Source organism: Triticum urartu, chromosome 1 (assembly GCF_003073215.2).
Source record: "Triticum urartu cultivar G1812 chromosome 1, Tu2.1, whole genome shotgun sequence".
In the NCBI taxonomy this organism is placed as follows: Eukaryota; Viridiplantae; Streptophyta; class Magnoliopsida; order Poales; family Poaceae; genus Triticum; species Triticum urartu.
Window position 1 is genome coordinate 524,992,536 of NC_053022.1, and position 12,127 is coordinate 525,004,662.

Sequence of the window (12,127 nt, forward strand, 5' to 3'; positions counted from 1 at the left end):
TCAATTGAGTGACACAACATATAGAAATAAAGTAAAAAATAAAAAATGCACGGATTTCTACATAAGAGCAACTCCAACGGGCCGACCCAAACGGACGGCGATTTTGTCCGCTTTTTGTCCGTTTGGTCGGCCGCCCGCCCGGCGTCCGCCCTGTTTTTCATATGGGTCGGCAGCGCGCCCAACGCGCCGACCCATATGTGCAGGCGTGGCCGGCTGGCCGCCCAATTTTGCATTGCATTCTCACATATGGTGAAATGAAAATTTAACAAACAAAATAGTCCGTCCAAATAAATAGTATAGTTTACAGGCCAAATAAAAATAAAAATGTTTCACATAGTTTTACAAAACGAATGAAAAAGAGACATCTATTGGTTGTCAACATGAGTCCACATATGCTTAACCAAATCATTTTGCAGTTGCACGTGAGTTTCCCAATCACGCATGTCTTCATGAAACTGAGTGAACTGCTCAAATGCTGCCGCTACTCCATGCTCAGGCACAACATTCTCACCCTGAAACTGAAAGCCTTGATCATACAGACGTTCCGGGCGCTCGTCTTCTACGATCATGTTGTGCATAATCACACAAGCAGTCATCACCTCCCATAGTTTCTGCGTGCTCCAAGTATTAGCAGGATACCGAACGATGCCCCATCGAGATTGCAAAACACCAAAGGCACGCTCGACATCCTTTCTAGCACTCTCTTGCTCTTGGGCAAATCTTTTCCTTTTCTCTCCGACAGGGTTGGGTATTGTCTTGACAATAGTGGTCCACTGAGGATAGATACCGTCACCCAGATAATACCCTTTGTCGTAGGTGTGGCCGTTGACAGTAAAGTTCACCGGTGGGCTGTTGCCTTCGGCAAGCCTAGCAAACACCGGCAAGCGTTGAAGCACGTTGATATCATTGTGTGATCCAGCCATGCCAAAGAAAGAGTGCCAGATCCAGAGATCTTGAGACGCCACGGCCTCTAGTATGACAGTGCAAGCCCTGACATGTCCCTTATACTGCCCTTGGCAAGCAGAAGGGCAGTTCTTCCACTCCCAGTGCATGCAGTCTATGCTGCCAAGCATCCCCGGGAAGCCCCTGCTAGCATTCATCGCCAACAAACGGGCTGTATCTTCAGCTGTCGGCTCTCTCAAGTACTCAGGGCCAAATACAGCAATCACAGCCTTGCAAAACTTATACAGGGACTCTAGGCATGTAGACTCGCTCATACGGGCATACTCGTCAATGAGATCATCGGGCACTCCGTATGCAAGCATTCGGATGGCGGCAGTGCATTTCTGACAAGAGGAGAAACCAATCTTGCCGACGGCATCCTCTTTGCACTCGAAGTAGTCATCATAGCCGACCACTCCCTCTCTAATACGGTTGAAAACATGCCTACTCATACGGAACCGGCGGCGGAATTTGTGATGTTTGAACAATGGGTTTGTTGTATCAAAGTAGTCCTTCTAGAGAAGGAAATGCCCGCTCTCCCGGTTACGATTCAACGCCGGAAGGTGGCCCAGAATGGAGCCACGGAATAACGGCCGATGGTTGTTGAGGTGGTGATGGACCAACACAGCAGCCAATATCTCCTCGTCGTCGGACGGATCGTCGGAGTCGCAAAGGAAATTGTGGAAAAAGAACTCGTCGGTGGAGTCCATTTTCGTACCTTGGCAAACTGTCGAACAGCTTGCGGGCGTCGAAGAAGGAGACGGCCGGCGAGGGGAGACGCGGCGCCCACAGACCAGCTAGCTGCCCGGCCGGCGTCCGACGAGGGTGACGGCGTCCGACGAGCGTGTCGGTTGTCTGTGGCTGGGGCGGCGAGGCGTCTTTTTGGTCGCGGGGCGGCTGGGCGTGGGGGAAACAGCGGCGGGGAACCAGCTTGCTCCCCGGCAGCAAAACAGCGGCGGCGGGCGACTGGGGGCAGGGGCGGCGTTGCTGGGTGGATGTGGAGGCGGCGGCAGCTGGAAGAGTCGCCGGCAAAATGGGCGGCGGCGTCGGTGACGGAGGAGGCGGGGGCGAGGGTTGCTTGTTGGCTGGGGAGAGGGAAGGCCAATGTGCCACAGATGAGCGGGTCCGGGGACAGAAGTAGGAAAGCAAGCGCGCGTCCGTCGCGTGTCCGCGTCGACGCAAATCAGGCTAAAAATTGGGCCGAGAATGGGTCGCCCGTGGACGAAAAGCGGACGCACGTCCGTTTGGGTCGGTGCGTTGGGCCGCCTTTTCTGTCCGCGCCGACCCAAACGGACGGCCGCGGACGAAATGGGTCGCCCATTGGAGTTGCTCTAAGATCTCATCAATATAACAACGGCTGAGACCTTGTTAAGTCTCAATCGACTGAGATTTAGCAATCATATCATTACCGAAGACGTCTTCGATTAGTTTTCGGTGCCACTGGGAGGAGTAAAGTGAGTGAATTCAAATTCAACGACGATTGGTGGCAACTACCCGGTGCAATAACGTTCCAACGAAGCCAAGATAATCATGGTTGATTTTAAGCACATGCCAACATATGTGCATATATTGTCGGACAAGCTAGGTCCTCGAGTGTCCACCTATATATAGATAGCTTCCTGCTGGAGGTATATCAACATACAGGCATTATTCTCCACCGATCGAGCACTTCTCACACTTGATCTCTCTTCTGCTAGCTTCGAAGAAATAGAAATGGCGGCTGTTGCTGCAAAGCTGCAGGTTTTGGTGGCTTGTGCCTTGCTGCTCCTCGCAGTGGGATGCCAGGCCAGCCCTTTCTGGCCACTGGAGATCGGCTACTACCACGACAAGTGCCCCCAGGCGGAGGCCGTCGTCAAGGGCGTCATGGAGAAGGCCGTCTCCCAGAACCCCGGCAATGGCGCCGCCATGATCCGCATGCTCTTCCACGACTGTTTCGTCGAGGTACTAACGAATTTGCAAACATATACGTATGTACGTACATAGCTGATTAGTCAGACTCGATTAATCTCGTTGAGTTGATGATTATTAGGGCTGTGATGCTTCCGTCCTCCTGGACCCGACCCCGTTCAGCCCGACGCCGGAGAAGCTCAGCCCGCCGAACGACCCTACCCTACGCGGCTTTGAGCTGATTGACGCGATCAAGGACGCCCTCGAGGTGGCCTGCCCGGGCGTCGTCTCCTGTGCAGACATTGTCGCCTTCGCGGCCCGTGACGCATCCTGCATCCTCAGCAGGGGCAAGATAAACTTCCAGATGCCGTCCGGCCGCCGCGACGGCACCTTCTCCAACGCCTCCGAGCCGCTCAAGTTCCTGGTCCCGCCGACGTCCAACCTCAGCGACCTCGTCGCTAGCTTCGTCATCAAGGGCCTCAACGCGGAGGACCTGGTCGTCCTCTCCGGCGCGCACACCATCGGGCGTTCCCACTGCTCGTCCTTCGTCTCCGACCGCCTCAACACCCCCTCTGACATCAACGGCGGCCTCGCCGCGTTCCTGAGGGGCCAGTGCCCGGCCGACGCTACGCCGGGCGGCAATGACCCGACGGTGATGCAGGACGTGGTGACGCCCAACAGGCTGGACAGGCAGTACTACAAGAACGTGCTGTCGCACACGGTGCTCTTCACCTCTGACGCGGCGCTCATGACGTCGGCGGAGACGGCAAGAATGGTGGTGGAGAACGCCAAAATCCCCGGGTGGTGGGAGGACAGGTTCGAGAAGGCCATGGTGAAGATGGCCGGCATCGAGGTCAAGACCGGCTACCAGGGCCAGATCAGGAAGAACTGCCGCGCAATCAACCACTACTAATAAGTGCAGCACGTATACGTAGTGCAGCAGCTGCGCACGTACGTGCATGCATGGTAAAATTTGACGATTGTTTGCTTCAACCTGCAAAGCGAGTTCATGTCGTAAAATTTCGCGATTCTTTCACTGGTTGCCATTTTTTCTTTTCTTTGGTTATTCCTTGGTTCAATTGTAGCCAAGCTACGGAATTGTTCGTGTATATGGGGTTGTGCATGTCTAACTGCGAACCAATGTTCTTTGTTGAAAGAATAAAAGTGATGCACATAGCATGTTTTGATGAACAGAAAAAGATTGCTTCAAAAACCTACTCCTGGATTACCTCAGCTGGTGCATAAAACATCGAGAATGTTGCCATCAACGATGACCGGAAAAGGAACTGCTTCCTTTATGATTTTCCAAGTAACAACACTAGAAACGAACAAAGGGACTATACATGTCTAATTACAAATCAATGTTCCTTGTTGAAATAATAAAAGTGATGCACGCAGCTTGTTTTGATCAGAGGAAGATTTTAGATGCTTCAAAAAACATGAACAATCCATTTTTGTTCCCTCAACTCCCACTTTGGTCCCTCGACTCTCAAACCAGAGAGACAGCTCCACGAACTCTCCAAACCAGTCATTTTTCGTCCTTGTGGAAAGGCGACACGGTTTCGCTACTGACTCGGCCGGTTTCGACCAATCGCTGCTCACGTGGCATCCCCCCCCCCCCTCTCTCTCTCTCTCCTAGTCAGCTAAGGCCTTGTACAATGCAAGGTGGTTAGGGGAGATGCTTAGAGAAATAAACCACGCTTTTTTTAAGCACGGGTGCTTATTTGTACTTGGCAGACGCTTAATTAGGCATCTCTCCTATAAAAATAGGCACTGGACCATGAAATAGGCACTTCGTAAAATTTGGCGATTCTTTTACTGTGTGCCTTTTCTTTCCTTTGGTTATTCCTTGGTTCAATTCTAGCCAAGCTACGGAATTGTTCGTGTATATGGGGTTGTGCATGTCTAACTGCGAACCAATGTTCTTTGTTGAAAGAATAAAAGTGATGCACATAGCATGTTTTGATGAACAGAAAAAGATTGCTTCAAAAACCTACTCCTGGATTACCTCAGCTGGTGCATAAAACATCGAGAATGTTGCCATCAACGATGACCGGAAAAGGAACTGCTTCCTTTATGATTTTCCAAGTGACAACACTAGAAACGAACAAAGGGACTATACATGTGTGCAATTGTAAATCTGAAATTATCAGTAGGCTGTGTGCGTGTGCATTAGTGGATGAGGAAAAGAATTCTATGAGACCAGGTTTCACGCGAGACCCATCCTGATGGATGACACGTGGTATTCACAAATCACAAAGCATCTACCCCACCTCCACTTGAAATCAGGAGGGGGGGGGGGGGGGGGGGGGGGGGGGGGGGGGGAGGGGAGATTAGATGCTTTGGGATTTGTGAATGTCACGTGTCATCCATCAGGGCGGGTCTCACCTGTTAGCCGTGAGACCTGGTCTCATATAATTTTTTTTCCAGTAAGTGAGTCCATTGTGCATGTCTCCTAACAATACAAAGTTACCATGACATATTTCCTTCTTCTTTTGACGAGATCTTAACCACTGGCATGAAACAATTAATACTCCTTGATAAGTACGGAGTATGAAATATAATGTAATGGCATTTAAAAAAAATCAGCATAAAGAAGGGGTGGCACCGATGATTCTCAGGATTGCTGGTTTATTACAGAGTCCTCTATGGGAGAGGCAGTTGTTTTGTCGTCCAGTCCTGTAGCCCATAATATCAGAGGTTTAGTACTTGTCTTTTTGCTGTAATAAGTTGTAGTTGTTTCCAGATATTGTGGTTCTTTGGCTTTCACGTGCTGTTTTTCAGATTAAGTATGTGGTGTGAGGATTTACTAGCTTTGCGAGTTCAGCTCCCTCGCGTAGAAAAAGATAGGTACTGTAGCTGAGTGCATGAGTACCTAGCCCTCGCTCCACCTAGCCCCGCCGCTGGCCGCGGCGGCCACCACCCTCTCACGCCGTTCTCAAGCCGCTGGCAATTCCTTCCACGGCGGCCACAACCGCTGCTGAACCTCCGATCTGCCGCTCTGGCACCGGCAACCGCTCATGGCTTTCTCTAATCTCAAGTTTGAGAAGGGTCTCGCCTTCGAAGCTTTCATCAGGAAGGAGTTTGGGGTTCCCATCAATCACTCGGAAGGTGGAAAACTCAAGGAATTCATCTTGGTGGCTGAATTCTCGAGATCTAAATTTCGGATCAACAATGATTCAGTGTGTCTTATTCTCCAATCATGCTTTTGAGGTCATGCCTCTCGTTTCAAAGTCAGCTGCTTCCAAAATTGGTCTTCCAAAGTTAGTGTTTCCTCAAAGGAGGTTGGTTTTGCAATCGTTAAAGGTGGAAACGTTTCTTCTATTCAATATCGGTTTTCTCCTTTGGGGTAATGGAGGTCCAGATTATAGAAAGGAATTCCAGCTTTACCAGCAAGTGCTAGAAGAAGAATGGACCTTGGTTAATCGATCGAAAGAGCGCAGATCATATGCAGATGCAGTTCAACCCCCCTAGAGTTTTCTCTACTCCAGTTCATGAGATTAGATTAGGAAACCCGCGTGCAGCATCGGCTTCAGAACGCCTGGAGCATTCCTTGCCTGTCTTAAACCCCATATTAACTTCCCCCAATAACGTTTCCCTTGGCCGGGCGGGATTGTCGGGATTTCAAACTTCTGGGCCCCTCCCTCCCGGAACTCTCCTCCAGCCCATCCTAATCGTGGGCCTTTATGTGTCCGGTGTCTTGCCTCAGGCCATCTTCGGCCCAAGTGCACGAGCCGTATTCGTTGCAAGGGCTGCAAAAGGCTGGGGCATATTCAAGCTAATTGAAGATTTGGAGGAGCAATTAACGCTCCGGCTTTCGATTTTCAACCTGCTAATCCGCGCGAGCCCACCTCTATTTTGGGTAATAGCCGTAACTCTAGCCACCTACCGGAGCGGACCCACATGGTTAGTGAAACCAGAGCCCCCGACATCTCGTATTCCAACCGACCTTCCCTGCTGCCGCAGCATTCATCCACCACGCCTGGGGTTTCCACCACCTCCCTTCGCCTCACCACATTGCCTCCATCGCTGGATATGGCTAAGTTCCCATTCGATCCGCAACCTTTTCTGCCTGCTGGCTTCCATGCGATCGAGGTGGAGGGTCGCCAGGCTCGTGCTCGGGTCATTCATGGGCCCATGGCACTGACAAATGAGGACCTAACCATCGTCACCATTGTTTCGTTGCCTCAAGGTGAGGCTGTTTTCACAAATGTCAGAGAGATCTTGTTGGAGTTCTTTCAGTTCAGACGCATTGCAGTCTCAGCCATCGCTAAATGCCCTTTTGGTCAAACTTTCGTCCGCCTAAACAGTGTTGCAGATAGGGATTTCTTGGTTAGTAGGGCCCCACATCTATATGATGATATCCATCCGATTTTCTGAAAGCGCAATGAAGGTCTCAATTGGAAGAAGTTCCCTCTTAACAGAGAGGTATAGTTGTTGTTGGTGGGTTTTCTAGCAGATTTGAGAAACTTTACTGAACTTTCCAATGCCACTGCTAGTTTCAGGAGATTGATGTCCTGGGATAGATCAAAATCTACAGATGTTGCTGTTGCGATAAAAGTCAGTGTGGACGTGCTCGGAGACATACCTGTCAGTATCCTTGTCTCTGGTACAAACAGCTTCAGAGGATAGTCCTAGACCTTCCCTATTATCATATTTCAAGACATTCCTTTGGAGGGGCCACCAGATGAGGACCCAGTGCCTGTAGATGGGAATCCTCACCCGAGTCCTCAGGAACAATTCCATCACCCTAATCAGAACAACCATGTTTTGGGGCCAGTTGCTTTCCACCTCGTGCAGCAGGAAAACAACGTGCAAGACAACCAACAGGAAAATGGGAACTTGGAGCAGGCAGCAGAGGAAGAAAGATGGGGTCACTTGGCCATGCGAGAGCAGCACAATGTTGATATGGAAATTCAGGCAAGGGAATTCTTGGAACTTAATGACCCCATGGGCTCTCCAGACATGCAGGTTGATCAACACAATAAAGATGATAGTAGTGGCATTACTCCCTCCCTGGGACTTCCAGGTTCTACTAGCTCAGCAAAGTCTATTGGTGGAGTCCACAACAACCCAAATGAGTTGCAGGAACTGCTTGCCCCTTTACATGTGCTTGCTCTGGAAGTAATGGCAGGTTTCGATCTCAGTCCACCAGCTCAATTTCACAACCAGAGCACCCAATACAAGTTCAAGAGTTCCCTTTGCAGGTCATTGTTGAGCCTGAGCGGGGTCTTCTACAAGTTGCTGATGAAGGAGTGCTATAGTTACAAGATCCTCTGCTACATGACCCAATTGTGCAAGACTACTGCAAGATCAAATAATACAAGAAACCGTTCTTCAAGTAACCCTATAGCCAGAGTCAGCCAGACGGGACCCTATGCTTCTGTAAATACAAGTGAACTCTGTTAACGACATCATTGGGAATTCAGTCTCTACTGATCATCCTCTTACTGACACTACAAATCAGGCTGTTGCAATTTTTTCCAACCCTGTTATTGATCTTGTTGCTAACACAGCCCAATCAGAAGCCTTGTCTGCTTCTCCACCATCTATCATGGTCCAGGTCCCTTGAGGGAGTCCTGGATTAGGGGGTGTCCGGATAGCCGGACTATACCTTCGGCCGGACTCCTGGACTATGAAGATGCAAGATTGAAGACTTCGTCCCGTGTCTGGAAGGGACTTTCCTTGGCGTGGAAGGCAAGCTTGGCGATACGGATATGTAGATCTCCTACCATTGTAACCGACTCTGTGTAACCCTAGCCCTCTCCGGTGTCTATATAAACCGGAGGGTTTTAGTCCGTAGGAACAACAATCATACCATAGGCTAGCTTCTAGGGTTTAGCCTCCTTGATCTCGTATTAGATCTACTCTTGTACTACCCATATCATCAATATTAATCAAGCAGGAGTAGGGTTTTACCTCCATCGAGAGGGCCCGAACCTGGGTAAAAACATCGTGTCCCTTGTCTCCTGTTACCATCCGCCTAGACGCACAGTTCGGGACCCCCTACCCGAGATCCGCCGGTTTTGACACCGACATTGGTGCTTTCATTGAGAGTTCCTCTGTGTCGTCGCCATCAGGAAGGATGCCTCATCCCGTCTTTAAAGACGGCACCGTTGCTAAGGGAGCTTTGGCTGTCGGCCAAACTCTCCGGCTAGGTGGTTTCCTTATGACTGCCTGTTCGGCTGTTGCGCCGATGATGACCTCTCGGGTCATCGAAAGCAATCTTCACGTCAGCTCGGAATTCGCCGAGCAGCTGGATCCAATGGAGCTCTCTTCCCTAAACGAGCTCTTGGATCGCATCGCCGCCCTGGGAGTCGCTACGGATTACGACCAGATTGGGCCTAAACCCGATCTGAGAGAGATTAACTCTCCCCAGGTCACCCATCACGTTACCGTGGTAGAGGGACAGTGCGGCGACCCTTCATCTATCTTAAGGACTAGCTATGTCCGGATTCCCGATCCCTCCAAGCCGGATACCCGCGGAGGGGAAGACATCACTCAAGACCTGAACTTAAAGTCAGGCGACGGGCTAGATTCATTGGACAGCATCCAAGAATCCAAACTTCCGAGTTCGGAAACTCCTTGGCCTCTGGGTCTCAGATTGGGTGAGGTTTCGGATTTGATTCCACCACCCACCCGTACATAAGCAATCTATCCAAATTAGGCAAGAGCCCGAAGAAATAGTACATCATTACTGGGCCAGATTCCTCCTGGTTATGAACAGGATAAAGGACTGCCGCGAGGAAGACGCAATTTCATTCTTCTGCAATAATTGCACGGACAAGGGAATACTCAACGCCATAAGTCGCCGTGATATTACACGCTTCGCTGACTTGGTGTCCATAGTACGAAAGTACTGTGTGATGGAAAGCGCCTGGAAAACCGAAATAAAATTTTGAGACAATCCGGCCCTGAATACAAACCCAGTCCGAAATAAAAAAGGTGCATTATTGCCAGACACCCGGGTTCAATACCAAAAAGAAAAAGCCCTCTACAGGGCACAGAACCGTACTGGAAGGATGGCTTAATGGACCCTGTAAAATTCACAGTGCAGAGGGCGCGACACCAACTCACAGCCTTAGAGCATGTTGGATACTCCGGCAGGTGGCAAAAATTGGCAAAGATCTTCTAATTCCAGAAGCCACATAAAGCCACCCCAGAGACACCAGTATGGTATTAACAGTCTTCGAGACTTTCGCATCAAATAATATGCGAAAAAGAACACTCCGCAGCCTTGCCGAAGTCTACCAAGTAGCAACAATAAACCCATGGAGTGACATGGCTATTACTTTTAACGCTAGTGATCCGAACAGCCCGAGCACCAGCCGCATTGGTCCTTAGTCCAATAGTGGACGGCTTTCGTCTTACCAAGGTACTCATGGATGGCGGCAGTGGATTGAACCTCATTTATGAGGAAACCCTTCAAAAAATGGAAATAGACTAGATCCGCATTGAGCGAAGCAACACAACCTTTAGAGGAATAATCCCTAGACGGGAAGCGCGCTGTACAAGAAAAATCACACTAGATGTGGTGTTCGGCACGCCGGATAATTACAGGTCCGAAGAGGTCACATTCCAAGTGGCCCCGTTCAGTAGCGGATACCACGCTCTGCTAGGGCGGGAAGCGTATACAATCTTCCAAGCAATACCCCATTACGGGTACATGAAGCTCAAGAAGCCCGGGCCTAACGGAATCATCACTCTCGCTAGTGATCCGGACATAGCACTCCGCGCCGAAAACAAGACAGCCGCACTGGCCCTCGAGGCGCTACCCGAAGCCCTAGCGGCTGAGGAACTGACTGCGCTGCGCTCCACGGTGAATAGGGACGATGTGATACTCGACAAAAGATCCAAGTCCACCTCCTTTAAACCGGCGGACGAAGTAGTCAAATTCCAGGTCCATCCAACGGACCCCAATAAAATAGCTTCCATCGGGGCACAGTTAAACCCTGATGTAGACGCCGCACTGCGAGAGTTCCTATGAGAGAACTGGGACATTTTCGCCTGGCACCCTTCAGACATGCCAGGAATCCCACACAGGCTAGCCGAACACAGCTTAAATATCCTAAAAGGATTTAAGCCAGTCAAACAGGCTCTTCGGCGTTTTTCCGAACCTAAGAGACAGGCCATGGGAGAGGAACTAGCCAAGCTATTGGAGGCCGGATTCATCAAAGATATAAAACACCCGGACTGGCTAGCAAACCTGGTGATGGTACCAAAGAAGGACAAATCCTGGCGCCTGTGCGTTGATTTTAAAGACCTTAACAAGGCTTGCCCAAAGGATCCCTTCCCCCTCCCCCGCATCGATCAAATTATCGACGCTACCGCAGGACACGATTCGTTGTGTTTCCTCGACGCATACTCCGACTACCATCAAATAAAGATGGCAGAGTCAGACCAAGCCGCAACGGCATTCATCACACCATACGACCCATTCTGCTTCAACACAATGCCCTCCGGGCTCAAAAACGCCGGCGTAACATATCAGCGCATGATTCAGACATGTTTGGCAAACCAGATCCATCGATCAAATTATCGACGCTACCGCAGGACACGATTCGTTGTGTTTCCTCGACGCATACTCCGACTACCATCAAATAAAGATGGCAGAGTCAGACCAAGCCGCAACGGCATTCATCACACCATACGACCCATTCTGCTTCAACACAATGCCCTCCGGGCTCAAAAACGCCGGCGTAACATATCAGCGCATGATTCAGACATGTTTGGCAAACCAAATCAGCAAAACAGTGGAGGCATACGTAGATGATGTGGTCGTTAAAACAAGACATGTCGAATCTCTAGTAGGCGACTTGAGGCTAACATTCGATAACCTCCGAACATACGACATCAAGCTCAACCCGGAAAAATGCGTTTTCGGCGTTCCAGCCAGAAAGCTCTTGGGCTTCATTGTATCCGGTAGAGGAATTGAAGCAAATCCAGCCAAGATCCGAGCTCTGTCACAATTGGATATCCCGAAGGACCTCAAACAAATACAAAAATTAACTGGATGCGTGGCGGCTCTAAGCCGCTTTATCTCCCGCTTGGGAGAAAAGGCCCTACCCCTTTACCGCCTCCTTCGGCGCACCGAACACTTCGAGTGGACAGATGCAGCCACGGCCGGACTTGACGAAATAAAAGCCATCTTGGCAACAAACCCAGTCCTGGCCGCGCCAAACATTGGCGAACCAATTCTATTATACATTGCAGCAACCCATCAGGTCGTAAGCGCAGTGCTCGTCGTCGAACGAGAAACGGACGGACACAAATTCCCCCTTCAAAAGCCAGTCTACTA

General features: G+C 50.2%; 1 protein-coding gene and 1 pseudogene across 1 annotated transcript; one reads left to right on the top strand and one right to left on the bottom strand.

Annotated features, from left to right (window-relative positions):
• Window positions 1-365: 365 nt before the first annotated feature.
• On the bottom strand, window positions 366-1,652 carry LOC125533040 (annotated as a pseudogene).
• A 933-nt stretch (window positions 1,653-2,585) lies between these two features.
• LOC125537453 (peroxidase 2-like) lies at window positions 2,586-3,867 on the top strand. The gene is made up of 2 exons (XM_048700774.1): window positions 2,586-2,883; window positions 2,972-3,867. Exons 1-2 carry the CDS (start codon window positions 2,656-2,658, stop codon window positions 3,740-3,742), a joined length of 999 nt encoding a protein of 332 aa, XP_048556731.1. The 5' UTR covers window positions 2,586-2,655; the 3' UTR covers window positions 3,743-3,867.
• The last annotated feature ends 8,260 nt before the right edge of the window (window positions 3,868-12,127 follow it).

Excerpts from the sequence above, each read along its gene's own strand:
- LOC125537453 (XM_048700774.1), top strand. The coding sequence starts at position 2,656 with ATGGCGGCTGTTGCTGCAAAGCTGCAGGTTTTGGTGGCTTGTGCCTTG. Across the intron at positions 2,884-2,971 it reads TCCACGACTGTTTCGTCGAG|GGCTGTGATGCTTCCGTCCT; the intron begins GTACTAACGAAT and ends GATGATTATTAG.